At 35.8% G+C, this 25,535-nt stretch overlaps 1 protein-coding gene across 1 annotated transcript in view; it reads left to right on the plus strand.

The window, feature by feature from the left end:
- Positions 1 to 25,535, plus strand: part of LOC143675538 (CUB and sushi domain-containing protein 1-like) — a 925,048-nt gene that overhangs the window by 746,521 nt on the left and 152,992 nt on the right. The window contains exons 7-8 of the mRNA XM_077151715.1: positions 16,371 to 16,495; positions 25,092 to 25,213. Coding sequence (XP_077007830.1) covers positions 16,371 to 16,495; positions 25,092 to 25,213 — 247 coding nt within the window. The remainder of the gene's footprint in view (positions 1 to 16,370; positions 16,496 to 25,091; positions 25,214 to 25,535) is intronic.

Consider the following 25,535-nt stretch of genomic DNA (forward strand, 5'->3'; position numbering starts at 1 on the left):
CAAAGCTGGAGCCTGAAGGATGAAAATGAAAAACTCTAGCTGCATTTAAAAAGTGAGAGTAGAGACAGTCCAGGAAAAAGGAAGAGCATGTGCAACCATCCCAAGGCAGGAAGCTCCTTCTTTGCCTCCTTTCCCCAGAGGTTGAAATAAATGTTAAAGGTTTATAAGTAAAAAGTATAAATAAATGTCAGACAAACAAAGCAGCAAGTATGTAACTGCATGAAGGAAATGGGATGGAAGGAAGCCAGGCACATCTATTTTTTCTCATGACATTTACGGTTTGGTTTTATATATCTATGTAGGATGGTACGATCTTGGCATCAACTGCTCAGGTATATTTTCTTTTCTTTTATTTACAATATCCTGATTGATTGCACTCTTCTCAGATTTGCTTAGTCCTACTTCCATTGTTAAATGTATGAGACAATATAAGACTTCATTTTTTTAGGAATTACCTATAATTAATACGATAAAGAAGAAGAGACACTTCTAAGAGGACATTATTTTGTTGTGCTAAAGTAGTGCACATGGTAGAGAGGAGGTATTCAAGTAAATAGAAAAAGCATATTTAGAGATATAAGTGTGGCCATCATTACTGGTCCCAGGATTTTAGAATGTGTAATATATAAGAAATAACACTGAACTAATGTTTTAGCTGAGTTGCATTGCATTTACAGCTATTTAAGTGGCTGGGTTACTTCGGTGAAGTTGCTTAGCTTTCCTAGGTCCTGGAGCTTGCACTGGAAGTTCTCTCCTTTGTTCCAGGTTCCCTAGAAATTATTGGGAGGCAAAAATTTTCATTGGAGTGCCATCCCCAAAACAGGAAAGAGTGAAAAAAGGGAAGAAGAGATAGCACACAGGAGAAAAAATAGCTATGCACAATTTCATAACCTATCTAGCAGATTGCTCAGCCTCACAGGATGCTTTTACACAGGGTGAATTACTGGGATTTGGGTATTCATCCAAAAGCTCCATCTCAGCCCCTGTGTCCTGCTGGTCAAAGTATGCCCTACAGGCGTTTACTTCCCCACATTTCTGGGTTGTAGTCTTCACCTTTTCAGGCAGCAAATCCACATATCCCCCAGGCTCAAACCAGGCCGTGCTTGTGTGAGGTAGGTTTTTTTTGTCCATTCATACCTTGCAGGGTTGGCAGCAGCAGCTGTCATCTGGCTTCATAACCACAGGAACAGGGAGCCATTACCTGGTTCCTCTTGCCAGAAAGGAAGGCAGGTGAACTGACGGGGTGAATGAGAGGGGATGCAGGTAAACTGAGTCCAGTACACTCCTGTTTGCTGAATCTTTGTCATAAGCTAGATTGTGTTCCAGGAAGGCTATGCTCATTTTATCTTCAGATGACTTCTAAGTTTACTTCTGATAAGCATGTGTGTGTATTTGTGTATGTGTATGCTTAGTTACGATAATATCTACACTGATAATTATAATTTTCAATACTGAATGATACCAGTGTTCTGTTCTCTTTCTCCCTATCCCCAACCCCTGATGTTGTTATTATTATACCTGGCTTGGGTTTTCCTTGCCAGGCCTGGGTTTTTTTTTTTTTTTTTTTTTTTAATTAATTAAAAAGAGAATTAACAAAACAATTAGAAATCATTCCAATCTACATGTACAATCAGTAATTCTTAATAACATCATAGTTGCATATTCATCATTTCTTAGTACATTTGCATCGATTTAGAAAAAGAAATAAAAAGACAACAGAATAAGAATTAAAACAATAATAGAAAGAAAAAAAACAAAAAAAACAAAAACAAAAAACCTATACCTCACATGCAGCTTCATTCAGTGTTTTAACATAATTGCATTACAATTGGGTAGTATTGTGCTGTCCATTTCTGAGTTTTTATATCCAGTCCCGTTGTACAGTCTGTATCCCTTCATCTCCAATTATCCCTTCTCTTTTTTTTTTTTTTTTTTAATTAACGGAAAAAAAGAAATTAACCCAACATTTAGAGATCATACCATTCTACACATGCAATCATTAATTCTTAACATCATCACATAGATGCATGATCATCATTTCTTAGTACATTTGCATTGGTTTAGAAGAACTAGCAACATAACCGAAAAAGATATAGAATGTTAATATAGAGAAAAAAATAAAAGTAATAATAGCAAAATCAAAACAAAACAACACAAAACAAAACAAAAACCTATAGCTCAGATGCAGCTTCATTCAGTGTTTTAACATGATTACTTTACAATTAGGTATTATTGTGCTGTCCATTTTTGAGTTTTTGTATCTAGTCTTGTTGCACAGTCTGTATCCCTTCAGCTTCAATTACCCATTGTCTTACCCTGTTTCTAACTCCTGCTGAACTCTGTTACCAATGACATATTTCAAGTTTATTCTCGAATGTCCATTCACATCAGTGGGACCATACAGTATTTGTCCTTTAGTTTTTGGCTGGATTCACTCAGCATAATATTCTCTAGGTCCATCCATGTTATTACATGGTTCATAAGTTTATCTTGTCTTAAAGCTGCATAATATTCCATCGTATGTATATACCACAGTTTGTTTAGCCACTCTTCTGTTGATGGAGATTTTGGCTGTTTCCATCTCTTTGCAATTGTAAATAATGCTGCTATAAACATTGGTGTGCAAATGTCCGTTTGTGTCTTTGCCCTTAAGTCCTTTGAGTAGATACCTAGCAATGGTATTGCTGGGTCGTATGGCAGTTCTATATTCAGCTTTTTGAGGAACCGCCAAACTGCCTTCCACAGTGGTTGCACCCTTTGACATTCCCACCAACAGTGGATAAGTGTGCCTCTTTCTCCGCATCCTCTCCAGCACTTGTCATTTTCTGTTTTGTTGATAATGGCCATTCTGGTGGGTGTGAGATGATATCTCATTGTGGTTTTGATTTGCATTTCTCTAATGGCCAGGGACATTGAGCATCTCTTCATGTGCCTCTTGGCCATCCGTATTTCCTCTTCTGAGAGGTGTCTGTTCAAGTCTTTTTCCCATTTTGTAATTGGGTTGGCTGTCTTTTTGTTGTTGAGATGAACAATCTCTTTATAAATTCTGGATACTAGACCTTTATCTGATATATCATTTCCAAATATTGTCTCCCATTGTGAAGGCTGTCTTTCTACTTTCTTGATGAAGTTCTTTGATGCACAAAAGTGTTTAATTTTGAGGAGTTCCCATTTATTTATTTCCTTCTTCAGTGCTCTTGCTTTAGGTTTAAGGTCCATAAAACCGCCTCCAGCTGTAAGATCCATAAGATATCTCCCAACATTTTCCTCTAACTGTTTTATGGTCTTAGACCTAATGTTTAGATCTTTGATCCATTTTGAGTTAACTTTTGTATAGGGTGTGAGAGATGGGTCTTCTTTCATTCTTTTGCATATGGATATCCAGTTCTCTAGGCACCATTTATTGAAGAGACTGCTCTGTCCCAGGTGAGTTGGCTTGACTGCCTTATCAAAGATCAAATGTCCATAGATGAGAGGGTCTATATCTGAGCACTCTATTCGATTCCATTGGTCGATATATCTATCTTTATGCCAATACCATGCTGTTTTGACCACTGTGGCTTCATAATATGCCTTAAAGTCAGGCAGCACGAGACCTCCAGCTTCGTTTTTTTTCCTCAAGATGTTTTTAGCAATTCGAGGCACCCTGCCCTTCCAGATAAATTTGCTTATTGGTTTTTCTATTTCTGAAAAATAAGTTGTTGGGATTTTGATTGGTATTGCATTGAATCTGTAAATCAATTTAGGTAGGATTGACATCTTAACTATATTTAGTCTTCCAATCCATGAACACGGTATGCCCTTCCATCTATTTAGGTCTTCTGTGATTTCTTTTAGCAGTTTTTTGTAGTTTTCTTTATATAGGTTTTTTGTCTCTTTAGTTAAATTTATTCCTAGGTATTTTATTCTTTTAGTTGCAATTGTAAATGGGATTCGTTTCTTGATTTCCCCCTCAGCTTGTTCATTACTAGTGTATAGAAATGCTACAGATTTTTGAATGTTGATCTTGTAACCTGCTACTTTGCTGTACTCATTTATTAGCTCTAGTAATTTTGTTGTGGATTTTTCCGGGTTTTCGACGTATAGTATCATATCGTCTGCAAACAGTGATAGTTTTACTTCTTCCTTTCCAATTTTGATGCCTTGTATTTCTTTTTCTTGTCTAATTGCTCTGGCTAGAACCTCCAACACAATGTTGAATAATAGTGGTGATAGTGGACATCCTTGTCTTGTTCCTGATCTTAGGGGGAAAGTTTTCAATTTTTCCCCATTGAGGATGATATTAGCTGTGGGTTTTTCATATATTCCCTCTATCATTTTAAGGAAGTTCCCTTGTATTCCTATCTTTTGAAGTGTTTTCAACAGGAAAGGATGTTGAATCTTGTCGAATGCCTTCTCTGCATCAATTGAGATGATCATGTGATTTTTCTGCTTTGATTTGTTGATATGGTGTATTACATTAATTGATTTTCTTATGTTGAACCATCCTTGCATACCTGGGATGAATCCTACTTGGTCATGATGTATAATTCTTTTAATGTGCTGTTGGATACGATTTGCTAGAATTTTATTGAGGATTTTTGCATCTGTATTCATTAGAGAGATTGGTCTGTAGTTTTCTTTTTTTGTAATATCTTTGCCTGGTTTTGGTATGAGGGTGATGTTGGCTTCATAGAATGAATTGGGTAGTTTTCCCTCCACTTCAATTTTTTTGAAGAGTTTGAAGAGAATTGGTACTAATTCTTTCTGGAACGTTTGGTAGAATTCACATGTGAAGCCATCTGGTCCTGGACTTTTCTTTTTAGGAAGCTTTTGAATGACTAATTCAATTTCTTTACTTGTGATTGGTTTGTTGAGGTCATCTATGTCTTCTTGAGTCAAAGTTGGTTGTTCATGTCTTTCCAGGAACCCGTCCATTTCCTCTAAATTGTTGTATTTATTAGCGTAAAGTTGTTCATAGTATCCTGTTATTACCTCCTTTATTTCTGTGAGGTCAGTAGTTATGTCTCCTCTTCCATTTCTGATCTTATTTATTTGCATTCTCTCTCTTCTTCTTTTTGTCAATCTTGCTAAGGGCCCATCAATCTTATTGATTTTCTCATAGAACCAACTTCTGGCCTTATTGATATTCTCTATTGTTTTCATGTTTTCAATTTCATTTATTTCTGCTCTAATCTTTGTTATTTCTTTCCTTTTGCTTGCTTTGGGGTTAGCTTGCTGTTCTTTCTCCAGTTCTTCCAAATGGATAGTTAATTCCTGAATTTTTGCCTTTTCTTCTTTTCTGATATAGGCATTTAGAGCAATAAATTTCCCTCTTAGCACTGCCTTTGCTGCGTCCCATAAGTTTTGATATGTTGTGTTTTCATTTTCATTCGCCTCGAGGTATTTGCTAATTTCCCTTGCAATTTCTTCTTTGACCCAGTCGTTGTTTAGGAGTGTGTTGTTGAGCCTCCACGTATTTGTGAATTTTCTGGCACTCTGCCTATTATTGATTTCCAACATCATTCCTTTATGGTCCGAGAAAGTGTTGTGTAAGATTTCAATCTTTTTAAATTTGTTAAGACTTGCTTTGTGACCCAGCATATGGTCTATCTTTGAGAATGATCCATGAGCACTTGAGAAAAAGGTGTATCCTGCTGTTGTGGGATGTAATGTCCTATAAATGTCTATTAAGTCTAGTTCATTTATAGTTATATTCAGATTCTCTATTTCTTTGTTGATCCTCTGTCTAGATGTTCTGTCCCTTGATGAGAGTGGTGAGTTGAAGTCTCCAACTATTATGGTATATGAGTCTATTTCCCTTTTCAATGTTTGCAGTATATTCCTCACGTATTTTGGGGCATTCTGATTCGGTGCGTAAATATTTATGATTGTTATGTCTTCTTGTTTAACTGTTCCTTTTATTAGTATATAGTGTCCTTCTTTGTCTCTTTTAACTGTTTTACATTTGAAGTCTAATTTGTTGGATATTAGTATAGCCACTCCTGCTCTTTTCTGGTTGTTATTTGCATGAAATATCTTTTCCCAACCTTTCACTTTCAACCTATGTTTATCTTTGGGTCTAAGATGTGTTTCCTGTAGACAGCATATAGAAGGATCCTGTTTTTTAATCCATTCTGCCAATCTATGTCTTTTGATTGGGGAATTCAGTCCATTGACATTTAGTGTTATTACTGTTTGGATAATATTTTCCTCTAACATTTTGCCTTTTGTATTATATATATCATATCTGATTTTCCTTCTTTCTACACTCTTTTCCATATCTCTCTCTTCTGTCTTTTTGTATCTGACTCTAGTGCTCCCTTTAGTATTTCTTGCAGAGCTGGTCTCTTGGTCACAAATTCTTTCAGTGACTTTTTGTCTGAGAATGTTTTAATTTCTCCCTCATTTTTGAAGGATAATTTTGCTGGATATAGGAGTCTTGGTTGGCAGTTTTTCTCTTTTAGTATTTTAAATATATCATCCCACTGTCTTCTAGCTTCCATGGTTTCTGCTGAGAAATCTACACATAGTCTTATTGGGTTTCCCTTGTATGTAATGGATTGTTTTTCTCTTGCTGCTTTCAAGATCTTCTCTTTCTCTTTGACCTCTGACATTCTAACTAGTAAGTGTCTTGGAGAACGCCTATTTGGGTCTAATCTCTTTGGGGTGCGCTGCACTTCTTGGATCTGTAATTTTAGGTCTTTCATAAGAGTTGGGAAATTTTCAGTGATAATTTCTTCCATTAGTTTTTCTCCTCCTTTTCCCTTCTCTTCTCCTTCTGGGACACCCACAACACGTATATTTGTGCGGTTCATATTGTCCTTGAGTTCCCTGATACCCTGTTCAAATTTTTCCATTCTTTTCCCTATAGTTTCTGTTTCTTTTTGGAATTCAGATGTTCCATCCTCCAAATCACTAATTCTATCTTCTGTCTCTTTAAATCTATCATTGTAGCTATCCATTATTTTTTCTATGTTTGCTACTTTATCCTTCACTTCCATAAGTTCTGCAATTTGTTTTTTCAGTTTTTCTATTTCTTCTTTATGTTCAGCCCATGTCCTCTTCATGTCCTCCCTCAATTTATCGATTTCATTTTTGAAGAGGTTTTCCATTTCTGTTCGTATATTCAGCATTAGTTGTCTCAGCTCTTGTGACTCATTTGAGCTATTGGTTTGTTCCTTTGACTGAGCCATATTCTCAATCTTTTGAGCGTGGACAGTTATCTTCTGCTGCTGGCGTCTGGGCATTTATTCAGATTTCTCTTGGTGTTGGACCCAGCAAGGTTGTAATATTTTTCTGTGAAATCTCTGGGTTCTGTTTTTCTTATCCTGCCCAGTAGGTGGCGCTCGTGGCACCCGTTTGTCTGCGGGTCCCACCAGTAAAAGGTGCTGTGGGACCTTAAACTTTGGAAAACTCTCGCCGTCCTGGGGGTTCGCTAGCCGAAACGGCTTGAGCTGGCCCGGGGTCCGAACGCAGGGAGGGTTGCTGGTCGCCTCAGCCAGGGAAAGAGCCCGTCCGAATTTCCTAGTCGGCCCTGGGCAACAAGCGTGGCGGGAGGGCGCCAGCGGCAGCGGCCCGCCCAAGAGAGTGCACGTTCCCCGGGAGTCACGGGTTTGGAAGGGGCCTCCCCCACCCGTCACCGTTCTCCGCGGCCTGGGGGTTTCCGATCCAATTCTCTCAGTTGGTCCGGGGGCTGCGCGTGGTGTGGGCGCCAGCCGTCTTTGTTTCAGGGGACCGCCTCTCCAATTCTCCCAGCCGGCCCGGGAAGGGGGAAGGGAGTAACTCCGGCCGCTTGCCACCCCGCCCGGTAAGGCCCGCGCGCCTCGGCGATCTCACCCGAGCTGCTTCTCTCAGCCAGCCAGCCGTTTCAGGATGGGGTACGCTGTCTTTTTTATCTCTGTTGTGGCTTTGGGCGCTTTCTGTATCGTTTCTACTCCCCTAGTAGGTGTCCTGGAGAAGAAACTAAGATCCACGCGTCTTACTAAGCCGCCATCTTCCAGGAAGTCTCTCCAGGCCTGGGTTTTGTGATTGTCAGTCAGTTAGTTGAAGTTATGAGGAATGAAGGATAGATCAGCATATTGGAAATTTAGATATAAGTTCAGGAGAAAATGTTTTTAAATCAGCCTCTGTATATTTACATCATTATGGCAGATCGATCATGGGTGCCAGCTATAAGTTTCAGGGTAAGAGAAATTTTAAATCTATACATTGTATGATCTTGAGCCGGTGACCCTGTGAGTCTCATTTTTCTGATCTGTGAAATGGGGATAAGATAACTCTGGTGTTGAGTTATCATGGGGTTTACTTGCTGAGTGCCTATAACAGTGTTAAGTGATTAATATTATTTGTTCCTTTGCCTGCTTCCCATACCTTGTTAGCATCTTGTCACTGATTTTGCCTGCTCATAAAATAAAACAAAGAAATTTCTGTTGCTGTTTTTGGTCCTACACTCTAGCATATGCACACTACACAGGCAAGAGCTGCAAGGTGTAGCACATTCTCCTGGTGTCCTCTTTCCTTTCCTCTGATTCTGACATACTGTTCCTTGTTTTTCCCACTCAGGCTGCATAGGAAAGAGAAGATCCAATAAATCATCTCATGCCCCAGAGTCCGAAGGGTTCCTTTGGTTTTCTCACCCTAAGTAGAAAAAAGCATAGAGACTGCTATACTCTGGGCACTAGAATATTGTTAGCAAAGGAGAGAAGAGGTGTCTTCAGCCTCTGATCTCATCAGAAGATTCAAATGAGATGGGAAAAGGGACTGTCAGGAAAGCTTTACCCACAGTGGTCACCATCTCTCAGAGAGTGCTAATTCCCCCCAATTCCTGCTACATGCAAATCCCTATTATCTGCTTGCCTGTTCCTTACAGAAATGTGTTATTTTAATATTGTGGAAATGACTTTCTCCTCTTTATAAGGAGGTGGGGAGGGGGGGTTATGAACATGAGGATTGATTTTTCTCCTTTGCTTCATGAAGTTCCCTTGTTTGGTAAATAGCAGGTTCCTATGAACTTATAATAAACTTGAAAGATTTTAATTAAATTTCTTCACAGGAAAATTCACACATTTTTCTAAATGCAGTGCTTTTAAGTACTGGTCTTAGATGAAAAATCACTAGTCATTTGAAAACCCTTTCAAAGCATTATCATTGCTTACATCCTTGAAACACCTTGTATTTTGATCACTGTTAGGGATTTTTATTGTGCTATTAATAACATCCAGTATTTTAAAATAATATAAAGTATTAGTTTCTTCTCTTTCCTTAGGCTAGAAAGAGCCATCTACTTTCTATTACATTCTTAGCAGTGCTAAATTGCCTTAAGGCTTGAGGAGAATTAAAAATTGTTACTATAAAAGGAAAAATGACCCAGAAATGGCACATTATGTGAGAAAATCAAAAAGGTAATAAAAAAGGTAATAAAAAGCATTCCAGTATCTAGAACAGCTGCATATTTATCTATTTGATGATGGTATTGTCTGGAATACTATTTAAGCTGTACAGTCTGACAGTCAGTTTACTTGCATGTTCACTTTACTTGCAAATTATCTTTATAACCTTATTGGTCTCATTTATTGGTAACCAAACTTTCAGTTAATAGAGATGAACCAATTAAGTATCTAAGTTTCTTTCCAAGTGGTATAATGGCTATTTTTTTTTTTTTCTTTTTAGGAATCGGTGAGGTTTTCTAAAACAATTTGTTTTGAAGTAGAGGCAAATAGTCAGAAAGATACCCTTGCAAGATTGATTTGGAGGTGGGATTTTACCCTCATGCCATATCAGGATTTTGCTCCCTAAAACCTTCCACTTCAGTGGTTCGTTGTACATTTGGGAAGATGATCTCTGAATTTATGCTTTTGTCTCGTGGTCTGTCCTGTCCATTCATTTCACAAATGTTTACTGCAGCAATATCATCTGCTTATAAACTGCATTAGAGCCTGTAAGAGATTCCAAGGTGAATGAAGCACAATGAATTTCCTTGGGGAGTAACTCTCCTGGAACCTGCTATTGCTAAGTGGTCTCTTTTCCCAGCTGGCTACTTGTGTGATATCTATTAATATTTCTCAAATCGAACATGCAGTGGAGCAGTGAAAGCACTAAGCCACGTGTCTCAAAACTAGAGAAAGTAGGAGGATGGGCAGTGAGGAAATAAACCTAAGTCTTTGTGATTAAAGAAGAAAGGTAGAGATGGGGAACTCTGAGACTTGAAGTGGTGCAACACCTTCCCTGGCGTTTAGATTAACAACTGGAAAATATTATTCTGCACAAGCTAGGCTACTCCCCATTCTCTGAATAAACCACCAAGTTTGATACCAGCAGGGCTTGGCTACAGTGGCATTTCAGTCTGAGAATATATGTACTCATTTTATTTAAAAAATCATCTTGCAAGGCCACCCCAAATTTCAGTTGCTGTATGTAGCCTTTTCATACCTCTTCACTAAAGGCAAAATCAGTTGTTTTTCTATTGGTGTTCCCACAACAATTTATATTTATTTAGCACATTGCCCATACCCATCTGACAAAATGTCTCTTGCCTCTAATGGTTCATCATTGCATCCTCATAACTTGCATTGTGACTTGGGCATAAAAAGCTCAACATAATCATCAAACAATTGTGGTTAAGGAAAAGAAAGACTGATGTACAAGGGTGAAGAGTAGAGGGATTTGGATGTTACCATTATTTCTTAATCCTATTTTACTGTTAGATTGGCATATATGGCTTCAGGAAAATGACTTTCTTTTATTCATTCATTCAACGAATATTTATTTGAGTACCTAGGATGAACCAAGCACTGTGCAAGGCAGTTGGGATATTTTCTATGTAGGATTATGACTTGAATCTAAATTCTCTACAAATTTTGAAGAGCATTAGAAGTGTTCTAAAAGTTTTTCTTCTCTCGTTTCCTTTCCTGGATCCAATGTCATTTCTCTTTTTCTAAAGTTAGAAGCACGCCTTCACATTCTTCCTAATACAATTTTCAACACTTTTTTTTTTGACTTTCCTCAAGAAACTGTTTATTTCCATTTATGGAAGGAAACTGTATAACTAATTCTATTTATGGGAGGAAGCTGTATAACCATATTTATGGGAGGAAAATATTTTTTAAGGGAATTATATATCAAGGAGGTAGAAAAGAAGAGACAAAAATGGAACAGAAAGAGTAGGAGAGGGGCATGGGGAGAAGCAGAAAAGGTGAAGGTAAGAGAGTGACCTGTATGCAATCAGAAGAGTAATATTATTTGTAGAATAAGTGAATATGCCTAACTGATATTGAATTAGAGACCCATTAACACAAATGTATAAAAATGTAACTATTTTTACTGTCACTGTAATTAATTTCTTTTTCAAAAACCTCATTTTGCCTGAGTCAGACAATTTTAGTAATTCACTCTTAAGGAGTTAAAATGAGTGAATTCTCAATTAGGTTTTAAAACAATTATTCATTTCCCCTTTTCTCCTCTTTATGACGCTGAATGACAGTGCCTTTGGAAAGGCCATCACCACAACGGTGGGGAGTCACCATCTACCTCTATATCTTCTCCTTCTGTCCTACGCTGGTCTCCAGCCACACTTAGTTCATAAGTGTGCCCCTCTTCCATGTGAGCAACTTCCGAGAAAAATGTGTGACCCACTCTGATACCTGTCCCATCCTCGGTGCTTCTCGTGTAGTGCACGCATCATCTTGCCTGGGAGTTGTATTCCAGGTTGGATGTTTTCAATCAGTTCATCTCAAGTGGCATCCCGGGAAGTGTGAACACTTTGGAATAACCAAACATGCCACTCCAGGGCCTTAGGGAACTGGGACTTCTCACTCAGATGCCCCTTTCCCACTGCACACTTGCTTTACCATGTGGCACAGAAACTACTCTATGAAGTATTATCTGGGAAATAAGGACTAGTTCTATCTTACCCTTGAATTCCCATACATAGTACTAGGGAGAGTTCTATCATATCCGTCTCTTCTCAACCAAGTTGGCTCTTGGTCCAAGGTGTGGTGAGGAAAACGAGGGCACTCAATATTCGCAACACCCATACCACTTTCACTCACATCTCTACTTCCTTTCCACATTTGTCTTAACTGCTCCAATATGGAGTTTTGCTTGTTTGTTTTGATTTTGGTTTTATTTTCTAGTGAATTCTAAGGAATGGGGAAAAAATGTCCCATCACATCCACTTTAAAAATATTTCTTAGCTTGCACCTGAATTACACTTTCTGATTTTAGAAGCCTGTAATTTTAACTTGTGCCACCCCAATCAAATGTTTTCAAAGTGTAGGTAAAACAGAAGAAAAACATCACAAGTATGTGTACTCACATACACATGACATCCTTTAAAACTCCATATGTCATCATCCCACATGCCCCTTGTTCTCCTCCAGATAATAGTTCAGCTACGCAAAATTTACAATCTTGAGGGAAATTGTGATCGCCTATCTTTCTGCTATTTCATCTATTTTCATTTTACCAGGACAATTATGGCTTGACAAATATGACTTGTCTTTAGTTCTAAAGAAAAAATTGGCTCAAATTTTTGTGTGTTCTTTTGGTTGAGTGTAAAATCAGTATAATTTCATGTGTTTCTCCATTTACTTTTTTAGAGAGGCAAATTTTTAAATGTTCACCTTTGGTGCCTAAAATAAAATCTATCCATTTTCCTTTATGAATCTTTAATTTTGCATTGCGTATACACATACACCCATAACTATAGAGGCAAATACACACACACACACACACACACACACACACAATTTGAAAATTCTAAATGGGAAAATTGGTTGCATAAATAGAACTGAACAGTCTGGAGTGGTTTGAAATTAGACACATGGGTTGATGGAAGAGGCAGCACACATCTTTTTGCTTAGGCCGATGAGTGACATCACAGCTAAATCAATCCACATTCTATTTTGGGCTCTAGTTTAGTTTTAAATAACTTCATGCTGTTTCAGAAATAGTCATGGGGTCACTCTTCAATAAATCCACAAATATCCATTCTCTAGGCAAACCATATTTAGGAATCATAAAGACTCTTTAAATTAAGGTAGGTAAAGTGAGGTAAAAGGTGATGAATGAAATGTCTTTAGAATTCAAATTTGTAATGAACTTTTCAGAAGTGATAAATATTGAAAAAAATGGAAAATGTACTTTTCCCTATTCTATTTAAAGGGAAAATTATATTGCTTTAACTGTTTAATTTAAGTTTTGCTACTTGAGTGGTTTTTATGTATACACTATATTCTTGATCTTGTATGTAATCTTTTTAGCCATTTCCAACTAGTAATAATTGTTAAAATTGTATAAAATAATTGTTCTAAAATATTTGCAAATTTATTCACCAACTGAAAGGCACAATTTTTTCCCTAGAATTTTTTTCTGAGTACCTTCCAGAAAATCAAGTTAGGTGATTTGATATTATGTCTAATATTATATAATTTCAAACATAGTAATTACAAATCACTGAAATTTTATTATGAAAATGGAGTTGAAAGAGCACATGGATTTTAAATTGAGTTAATCCATGTCCTAGATAAAACCAAACCAAAGATTGAATAAATTGTTTCAACCTTGACTTGATTCATTAGAGTATTATTCCTCATTGTACCTTCTTAGAATGGGTATATATACCTTAGTGGCTCTGTTTTATATCCTGCAATCAAACTAAAAAGTTGCTTTTGTTAATAACTTTAATGCTTTGAAATTCAAGAAATTTCATTATTTTATCAGTTTCCAGTTCCAAAAGCTTCATAACAGTCAAAAAGCTTCATGACAATAATTAAAGAATGAGTTCTACCTTGTACTCTAAATGTGCTGAAGAAGGGAGATGTCTCCTAATAAGAGATTAATCTGGAGTAGATTATTTGTGATGATCAATGATGATTGGGTGTATTAATAAGAATTCTCCACTCTGTGTTAGAATAGGTTTCTTTAATTTCTGTCTTATTGAAATTTGACAAGTGCATGAACTGTAATAGAAAGCAGAGAGAGGACCCATAGCTACCTCATTGAGTGGAAGTGAAGAGGCAATCTAATAGTAGAATTTTTACAAAGTATAAACGAATGAAACTAAGAATAATTAATAAAGTATAAAGCTAATGAAACTAAGAATAAGAAAGGTAACACAATTATTGAAATACAGAAATAAAATGTGTTTAGGATAATATTGCAGGTATGAGTTCAATTAGTCAAAGAGCAATTGTTTGGTTAAAGTTCTTGATACATATTTCCAAATTGTATTTGTCAAAACAGAATACCCAAGATATCTAGAAGAACATTGATATCATGCGTGAAAAAACTTGCAGTTTTATTGGATTGGAGTGAAATGAGATACTAATGAGTGATAGGCTGTTGTAATTCAAAAATAGTGATTGCCAAATGGAAGCAATAAATCCACTTTTCTTCCTTTCTGCTTGACCACACCTGGAATATTATATAAGATATGAGTACCTCATTTTAAATGGGTTGTAAGAATGAAATATTATATAGGATATGAGTACCTCGTTTTAAGAGGGTCATAAAAATGTGGACACATTCTCAAATTCCAATTCTCTCTACCCATTTACTATCATATAATTTCATTTCTTTCAAAGCACTTATGACTCTTTCATTTTCTTCTTCTCCGATTTATTTACTTGTTTATTTTTTCCCATTGACTAGAATGTTATCTTCATGAGATTGGAGGCTTTTTTTTTTTTTATTCACTTTTACATCCTTGATACATACAATAGTTTGCAAGAATGGTAGATGTTCTATGAAATGTACTGAAAGAATGATGAAAACACAAAAATTCTGACAAATTAAGTAAAAGAAAAGGAACTAAAGATTGGGGCTTGGAAAACAGGTATAATGGTCATTTTCAAAATAACATGTTTAGATTTATTTTATTTATTCAGTGTGGCTCCTGAGGTTTAAACAAAGACCCATGAACAGAAATTATGGAGGGACATATCTAAAAATTATAGATAAATAAATATGAATAAATTTATGATAAATCAATCAATGAAAATGGTAATCATGTCTAGATTTTAGTCTTTATACTTTTGGACATTCAAATTCATCAAAAATGCAGTGTTTCTCAAAATGGGTTCCATAGAACTCTAGTTGCCTGATATACTTGGTGAAGAGGGGCTTTTCAGACAGATAAATTGGAAAATTCCACATATTCTATTGTCTCTCGAAGTCACAATAAATTTTTATACATTAAATTATAGTAAACTGAAAGATACTTAATTTTGTTTAACCTAAAATTTTCCAAATTAACTTGGAAAATGCTCAGTAAAGAAAGATGCTTCATTTTGTTTAAAATTTCCAAATTGACTTGATCTTGATTTGACAACTTTTGCAGGACACTTACTATCATCCCCAAAGTTAATGTCACACTGAAGACCATGTGGGAAATTTTGATCTAATGTTACTTTAATGAAATTCACTCCAGCATTGTAGATAAACACTTGTTTTAGTTAGCAGGAAAGCATTTGTTGTTTTGTCTTCTGTCTTTTATCTATTATTAAGTATACCCATACCCAGCCCAGAACCTCTCTCTTTCACTTCTATTTCCTTAACAAGAACCTCTGGGGTTTGTCAAATGGAAAACACAAGTAGAATTTCTTCTTATAACAATAGGCTTGTCAGATAGTAAAATAACACTACTCTCAACTCAGTGCTAGACATCAGGCCCAGGAGAAGTAATTGGGTGAGTTCAAACCTGATTTCTTCCTCTCACATTTTCTTACGCACCTGTCAAATTGTTATTCTGCAACTGCGTTTTGTTAATGCTTACAACCTTAAAGCTTCATGTTCTCAGATGCAGCTCTGGAGCCAAAGCAATTCTTCATTTACCTCTAGACTGTATGGATTGCTTTTTAAAAAAAAAAAACAGATGATTTTTTTTCCTGAAAGATGTATTTCTAAAATATAATATCACTGGCCTTCTTTTGAATATGATTAATCTTTGCGAGAGTAACATAGATTCTTTACTGAGACATTTGCTTAACCTGGACTTTTTCAACCCTTGCTTTTGTACAATATTTACTCACATGAAATGACATCCAAATTTGGTTTATTTGTAGTGTTCAAAATTCTTTCACATACTTTTTCTCATTTGTGCCTCAAGACTCGCTAAGGTTACCTTTATTGTTAACTTTATTTTAAAGATTAGAAGGTCAGTTTCATATGCTAATTTAGCCACGAAGGTGGTAGAACAGAAATCTGAACCCAGATTTTTTGATGCCTCATCCTTTGCTAAATTATATATTTGTATGTACAAATAATCTCTAAATAGATTGTCTGATGTTAATATCATTTTGATTGCATAACACAGTAGCAGTCAGTATTGATTGTTTTAAAAGAACACTTCAATGAATAATTTAGTTTATTTTTGTTCTGCAATTGATTAGGGTTGGTGCAAATGTCCAGTTCTCCTGTGAGGACAATTATGTGCTCCAGGGCTCCAAAAGCATCACCTGTCAGAGGGTCACTGAGACACTTGCTGCTTGGAGTGACCATCGGCCCATCTGCAGAGGTAAGAGGAGTGCTGTGGGATCATGGCCAAGAACACTTTTACTTCTGTATCATAAGGGAGGGATCCAGAAACTGACACATGTGTTTTCACTCAATCTTATTGGTCAAAATGTAGGCAGATAACCTTAATTTGCTGTGAGATTTCAAAAGAGAGTTGGCTTTTCTTTAGAAAGACAGATATATAGCAAACAATTATATTTCTCTGGAAGAAAGGGAGGGTAGATATGAAGGGACGAAAAGCAATCTCTGCCAAGGGGGTATACTTCTGTAAAAAAGGAACGACAGCATGAATCTGATTAAAACCTCCCATTGATTGAAGCTTCCTTATGTCAGTGGCAGGTTTCTATGAGAGGAGTGGGCACAGACGGGATACAGTCATTCAAGTCTTTCTGAATTCCATAGGAATTTTGTATCAGTTTATTTCTACGGTTGGATGTTTCATTTATAAGGAATATGGATTAGCATATAATGTGTAAATATGAAATCTGTCCTCCATCTCAACAACCCATTCCTTTCTGTACCCTGTACTCATATCTAAGCAGCATTGATTTGAAAAACAGAGAAGCTATTTCTTGAAATCCAGCAAGAAATCGTCCTCCTTTCATCTGCTAGATAGAGTCTTCTATAAGACAACATCATTGTCATGTAACATAACCTAATAAAGGTATTGTATTCACAGATCCCACTCAGATTCTAAGGAAGAAGATTGTACAGAAATCTTGGAGAGCTAACTTAGCAATTTGCCACTGGTTACCAATGTTTCAGAGACTTCTCACATATAAAATACCCTCATCCTCTTCCAGGGTTCCAAAGTGTCTCATCCCAATATGTCATCTTTACAAAATCCTGCATTGCATCATCTGAATCTTTTAAATCAAGTGAATAGTAGGCTCTGGGTGTAAGCTATTAAGTACAGTCCCTAGGACTCAATTCTTCTCCATATTTGGATGTGTAAAACTAAAAAGACAAGTTATTTGCCCCAAACCTGCTAGCATCTAAATGTGGGACTGGCATTTGATAACAGTTTTATACATATTGGTTCAAAAATTGGTAGAATGAAAGGTAGTAAGGAATAACTGTCCATAATATTTATCAATCCAGCTGGGAAAATTCTGGATCTTTCTTGATGAGCCCTGAGAAAGAATCCCATTGGCTTTGGGCTCCACACCCTGAGTTACCGGTTCTATGCTTCCTTTTTCTTGGAACTTAGTGTGTATTTGTAGATGAGTGATTTTATCAGCCTGCTTCCTGTCATGGAATTTTAGACATCTGATAGCCTCTTTTCATTTTGTACCATTCTAATACAAGATAGCAGTGTTTCTGCTGGTATAATCTTCTCAAGAAACTTCTGAGTATTTCACTGACATTTACTCCATCATGCAAAAGCAACACCCACCACATTTATGAGATAATCCTTTTTTATCTTGAACTTCTGTTGATATGCCTGAGAGCCAATGTTCTTACTTAAGCTTCTTTGAGGTCTTCTGATTTGATTGAGAAGATCAGAGAGCCAAATCCTCACAGATTTTCAAAGGGTCCCTTTTCTGAGGTTTTAGCGAAAGATTATACAATTACACTCAGCCCTTTCCTCTATGTCACATTTTTGGTAGTCTGTTCTAATTTTTAACATCTCTTGCTATCTGGAGAGGCTGAGAAATTTCAAAAATCATCCAGTCCTTGTTCCTTTTTTGTTAAGTAATTCCTCTGTTGATTTGTCTCTCCTCACGTTTTATGATAAGTAGCAAGAGAAAAACCAAGTAGCATCTTCAGTATTTTGCTTGGAAATCTCTTTAGGTATATATACCTAAATTTGTCACTTAAAAGTTCTGCTTTCCACCTAACTAGAGGATGCAATGTTACTAAACTTTCTGCTATTATATAGCAAGGAATTCCTCCTTTCAGTTTCCAATGGCATGCCCCTCACTTCCTTCTGAACCCTCATCAGTTAATATCCTTAAAATCCAGATTTCTACCAGCAACCTCATCAAGGCAATTTAGCCTTTTCCTAGTATGCCTCAGAATTCTTCCAGCCTCCACCCACTATTGTTATAAAGCCCCTCTCAGATTCGATATGTCAACACCCCACTTTCAGATGCCAAAATCTAAATGAGTTAGTGTTCAACCAGAGATGCAGAACTAGCATGAAGATGGAGATGTATGTTTGGATTTATTACAAGGTATTGGCTTACACGATTGTGGTAGCTGGCTACAGAAGTCTGAAGTTTGCAGGCAGGCAGTCAGGAAGTGAAAATCACGATCACATTAGACCCTCATGGGCACAGGTCAGAACTGATGCCCATGAGCAAGAGTCTCCCTCTTTTTACAGGAAAGGTCTAAGCTCTCTGTTAAGGCTCTCCAGCTGATTGTATCATGTCCACCAAGGATAATCCCCACCTTCCCTCCAACTGATTAAGTCAGTTTCATACATGGTAATCTCCCTAATTAAAGGCCAATTTATTAAGGACTTTAATCACATCTGCAAAATCCCTTCACAGAAACACTCCAATTAGTGTTTGATTGAATAACTGGATGTATATTCCACATATTTCTTGTTGTCTACTCTGTTAGAAGTCCACTTGAGGAGAAAGGGAATTTGGGGAATGCAATTTTCCCTAGCCAATTTGACACACACAACCATCAAAAATCATCATCCTGTGTGAGGTTAAAGTCACTCTGGGTGGTCCTATTCTCATATACCATAACTCTGTAAGGTCAGAAGAACCAAAACTTTTAAATAAAGCACCAGTGTACAAATGCTACGCAGTACTTTCACAATGAAGGGCCAAATGCCTTACTGAAGCTGTATGCTGATCCTATGGAGGGATTGCTTTAGGGAAGGTCTAGTGTAGAAACAAAATACAAGCTACACAGGCAATTTAAATATATCCAGTAACAATGTATAAAAAAGGTAAAATGATACAAATGAAATTAATTTTAATAATTTATTTTATTTAATATATGGAAAATATTATCATAGCCAATATGAAATTATAATGAGATTGTTTACATTCTTTCTGTGGGATGCTAAATCTTGGAAATCCAGCGTACATTTAACACAGTACATCTCAGTTTGGATAAGCCATATTTCTCAATGTCCAATACCACATGTGGCTAGTAGCTACCAAGTTGGCAGTATGACTCTAGATATTTAGTTCAGGCCACAGTCCTACTTTTCCTCCTAACTGTGGTAAGCAACCAACACCTTTGTAGGTGTGAAGGTGACAAATGAGCTTAGTGGGTCATAACTAAGCTATGGCAACATTTACTGTAGACCACACTTTCTTCAATTGAAATCCATGACTTTCTCAAGTTGGTAACTTTTAGGAATCTTGAGTATATCATCATTTCCTCCTTTAAAATGGTGTCTGCATTTACTTTTGATAACTGATTGGTGACGAGCTGAAAAAATTTTTTTTCGAAAGTGAAGCCTTTATACTATTTCAACAAAGAGATAATTTTAGATACTAAAATGTAGGGTAAGTTAGACACCATGAAACAGCATTTCAAAGCGCCACCAAGCTGCCTATTGGAATCCCTACTTAGCTATTGATAGATTCCCTACAATAAATGCAATTTCATGTTCATTTTCCTCTCTGTGCTTTTCACCAGAATAAATAGTATTCAAGAACAGAATACATCATGGTTTAGGTTTCCTTACTTCACTTTTAAGTGAAGTTTTAAAGTGAATTAGGGTTTCCTCAATTCATCTTCAAAAGATCACTTATATTGGTAAACCCAGCCACATATTCTAAATTGGATCATCTGTCAATATATAAAATACCTCTGGTCTGAACACTGTGCATATAATAAACATAAAGATATTTCAGATCTGTGAATTAAGGAATGTCTGATTTCTCAACGTTCTCATCTTTATGAAGGGTCTCTAACTCTTAAGTTGTTATCATGCCTTCTCTACAAAAGGAATATCTGATCGAAGTGTTTGATAAATTGCAGTGAGTCAGAAGCAATCTTTCACATCTGGACACTGGTGTCCTTAGCCAATACTTATATTAGCTAATTAGCTTTAAGAACTAGGGAACATTACCTCTTCTGCCTATTACCAGACAGATAAACAGTTGTCATAGCTCAGTAATTATACAGGTGATTTTGTTTTATATTGTGCTAACTTCATTGAGGGATAGGAAAACAACTATTATTCCTTTTCACAGAGTGAAACCTTATGAACTGTTTAAAACTGTATGAATATTTAACTGACATTAGACTTCTAAAGTAAGCAAACAGAAAAGAGGAGAAAATATAATTATATTTCTTAAGCATCCAGGTTGGCATTTCATTCCATAAATATGTACTTGAATTTACGTAGATAATTTTTTTTTTTACTGCTAATGCACTTTGGTCTGTGGAATTAATAATTTTAGTTGCTCTCTGAGTTAAAAGGACATATATGAAAAGCAAAGTATTATTTGCCATTATAACTTTGGTTACACAGAAGCTAATTAGAGCCAACAAAGGTCACAGAATAAAGTTATTATTATCTCAGGACTCCGGATTAGGTTAGCTAAGAAGTACCTTTAATTTATTAACTTGTCATTTACAAGATATTTCAAAGCTCATTCTTTTCTACCCATGTTTTCTATCCATACAGAAACTACTTTTCAAATAGCAATGAACAGATACATTTATATCTGGATATTGACTCAGTTAATTCTACCAGATTAAAAGACCAGAGGCAATTTTCTAACTATCTTTCATGCACTGATTATTTTACCAGGTAGCTGTTGTCTCAGACATTTAAAGAAATGAAATACACACAACTTAACTTTTATTTCAATTCCAGTGAGTGTTTAGAAAATTTCTGCCTTTGCTTCTAGAATCCTGAAGCTTTATACTCATCAGTTGCTAGTGAGAAAAAAAATGCTTTTTTCCTTTTTTAAATTTTTTTAATTAAAAGCCATTGACCATAGTAAAACTTGGTATTTTTATACTAGCCTCAATTTCTATTCACATAAAATAATCTTAAAAACTAATGTTTATTGAATGCTAATTATGTTCCTAGAACATGAAACAAGGGACTTTCTGACTTACGACTTTGCATTTGTGTCCTTCTACCTGGAAAACTCTTCCTCTAGGTATCCACCTAGTTTTCCAGCTTGCATCTTTCATCAAATGTAGTATCATCAAAAGCCTTCCATAACCACCACCTTCTATGGCAAGCTCCATTTCAGACACTCTCTAAACACTCACTGTGATTTTCCTCTAAGCTGCTATCTCCTCCTCACATTATAGGTTGATGTGTTTACTTGTTGATTGCCTGATGAATGCAAGGGACTTGCTTTTTCACTCTCTACTAAATCCCCAATGCCTAAAACTGTGCTCACTCATTATAAGCATTAAATACATATTTCCTTAATTGATAATTGCATATGCTGCAATGTAAATGTGTGAAATGCTTTACTTACTTTCTTTCCTTTAATCCTCTCAGCAGTGCATATGATATGGTTATGGTTATTATACTAACTGAATAAATCAAGATCCTTAAATGACTTGGTAATTTGTTCAAGATTAGGTAGCTATTTACCTTGAACTGGAATTCAGATCTGATTAAGAAAAGCAAACTTATAAACTTTATGACATGCTATCTCCTTTTTGGTTGATGATCTGTATATTAGAGTATAAAACCTTAGGTTAATAAAAATCCTTTCTCCCAAAAACATAGCATGAATAGACTAACCAATACAATGTTTTATTTCTTTTAAAGAAAGCATCAGATATGTCTCTATGTCCTATCAAATTTAGTCAATTAGAATATTCCTTCTTCAAATAATTTGATAAATTGAATCATTACTCTAGAATAGCAAAGATTCCTGGAACTGAATTTAAATAAACAAATATCACTTCAAATTTAATGAGATGAACTGTGCGAAACAAATACATTTAAATAATCAATATAAATAGATTAAATAAATAAATGGCATATATTGCATTAAAAAATGGTTAATTTTTTTCTCCCAGTCCACTTTCCATCTTGGTAAATTACATTTTCAATTTATTATTTCCTGAATTCTAATTTCAAGCTGCAGGCATATAGGAGATAAGTGAAATTTTATTTTTACGAGCTTAGAACAGTCAAATAAGTAACATTGTACATTAGATTATGGTTATGATGAAAAGACATTTATTAAGGATTTAAATGTGCCTTTCTCTGTACTAGTAGTGTATTTTGAAGAATATCCTAACAAAGGATACCTTAGCAGAAGCTGAAAGCGGTATTCAATTTTCATATTGCAAATATGCATATATAAAATTCAGTTCTAAGAACATATTTAACTCTTCCTATAAAAACCTGCTTAGCGCTGTTACATTGTCTGAGAAGCTATGTGATTTGTTCGTAGCTTTGATGGAAGGAGGAACTGGCAAAAAATCCATGAATAGAAAGATATAGGCAAGGTGATGCAGCATTGGATTTCTAAACCTTCTGAGTCAGATTAAATGGCTTCATTTTATGAACTCCCAAACCATAGTTGAGTTTATGTAAATTATGGTACAAAAATAGCTGGCAAGGCAAAGGAGATATTTATAGATAAACTCATTCCAACCGTTCTCCTTCTTCAGAGGAGCCTTCACGCATGGCCTCACCACCCGTCCATTCTTCACTAGCTCATATTCTGGCTTTTCCCTCACCATTATGACTGGTATGTCTAATGTAGGTCAGCAGAAGCATCCTAACTGATAATTCCCATAGCTCCTTGGCGTCTGTATAGGAACCCTTTTCGTATTGGCAGTTACCTAATGTGTACAATTCAATGGAACACTCAGTCCTGTGTCATCTTTTATCTCAGGACTGTTCTGTTTGCTTCTGTAGCCCTTCTTCACAAGAGTAGGGTTCTTATTTTTATTTGACATATAGCAGATATGAAAAAAATTAATCCTCCTATTCCCAAAGCTGATGAAGGAGCAAGGAGATAGTGAGTGTGAGTAAGGAAGCAATGTGGCTTAGCTCTAATATCTTTACTCTAAAATTTAGAGAAAAGCAAAGGCTAAAATAATATGTCCTACCACAAAATTGCAGATCAAAAATGAAATTCCAAATAATAGACTTGGGCAGGAAAACTCAAGACAATGTGTAGTCTGAACTCAACCTATATGTGGATCTCATTATTAGTTGGTAAAAAAAAAAGCATGATAATTCAAGACCTACATTATCAATTGATAAAGGCTCTACATATAAATGATTGAAAGTTAGTAGTTGCCAGTGAAAAAACAAACTTAATGATTGTATATGATACAAGAAAGCAGTAACTATGAATCATATTTTATGTGATGAAGGTAAGAATCATCAGATGATGAAGCAGATGATTAGGGTGAAGATGATTTAAAGGGACAGGACTGAGATACTAGCCAAAGATTTCAACCATTTTCTAAATAGGAGAATTATAATTAATTGAAGAAATTTTGATCATATTATTTATGGTTGCTATTCCTATTCAAAAATTGCAACAAATATTTATTGAGGAAACATTCGAGTGCCAGGAATGGTTCTAGTTGTTGAGGATATATAAGTGGGGAAAAAAAAAACAGACAAAGCTCCCTGCCCTGAATTATAAACCATATACTGCATTTCAGCTGGTTGTTTGAATAGCTTGATAAAATAGTATGGGTAAGAATACATCTATCAAAATTTTAAATTTATTTTTAACATTTTGCAAAAAAATAGATGTATATTTCTAAAGAAATAAAGAGAAAAATCCTTTTCTGAATTAATTTGACAACTTTCCGTGAGGAATCTCTCTGAAGGAATGGGATCCATTACTTGCTTTATGTGAAGTTCAAAACTGCATATTCTTGAAAATGTGGAATATTTGTTCGATTTCTATAAATATTTTACAATTAGTTATCTCACTAAAATCTATATAATCACTATAAATTATATTTCCCTGAGCAATAGGTAAGATGAATTTCATGGAGGGCTGGTAACCAGATTAATAAATCAAGTTAGGATTTAAGCATCAAAGAAGGAAGCTGGAATACAAACTCACTGACAGGGTGTCAGATTTAGTGAACTTTTCCATCAGCGTGGCAACTGAGCTAATGTCAGATGATTCCAAATTGTAAAAGGGAATGTAGCAACTTAGTAGCCTGCTGCACAGACCCTTCAGATGTATTTTTCAAACTTCAGAATACTTAGAATGGTGATTTAATTATATTGATTCAAATTTAAATGAATAAATATTTATTAAGTAACATTATATTTTGCTTATATCAACTACTAATTAAAATACAACATATATATATATATATATATTTGGCATGAGTAGGTACCGGGAATCGAACCCGGGTCTCCCACATGGCAGGCGAGAATTCTGCCACTGAGCTACCCTAGCTCAGCCCAACACAAATAATTTATAACTCATATTGATCATTTTTCTTCTAAGGTTTTCTAATGAACATTGTTACTATTAGAGTGCTTTTGGAAAATTTCACAGTGAGTTTCTTCATCCTCTTTGAGAACATGTTCCTAAAAATGGACTCATTGGAGAGTAAAATATCAGCATGTAGGAGGAGTCTAGGTTAATACTATGTCTTTACCACACCGATGAAATTCTCAAGGAAAGCACTATGTTTCTGTATATTTCTAGCTAGAACATGTGGCTCAAATCTGCGTGGACCCAGTGGCATCATCACTTCCCCCAATTACCCAGTTCAGTATGAAGACAACGCGCACTGTGTGTGGGTGATCACCACAACGGATCCAGACAAGGTAGGGTCTTCCCTTCCCACCTCTCTATAGTTCATAGGCATTCTAGCTCTGCCAAAGGTTGGAGCCAAACAACCTGGCAAATGCCTGTCTCCTCACGTTTTATTGTTTGAATTAATAATGCACATTCTATCCACATTTATTGGAAAACAGTTCTGTGATATGAATATGAATTGAGTATTTTGAGTAATTGAGTAACATAAATATCAATTTAGTGGTCCTGTCTTGATGATTCTGGAAATTTCTCTTGTTCTTCCTTCATGAATTAGGTATTGTGCTATATTTTCATATATTTTACATCTTTTGTAAATTTTGCATCTTTCTC

Source organism: Tamandua tetradactyla, chromosome 3, assembly GCF_023851605.1.
Source record: "Tamandua tetradactyla isolate mTamTet1 chromosome 3, mTamTet1.pri, whole genome shotgun sequence".
Taxonomy (NCBI): Eukaryota; Metazoa; Chordata; class Mammalia; order Pilosa; family Myrmecophagidae; genus Tamandua; species Tamandua tetradactyla.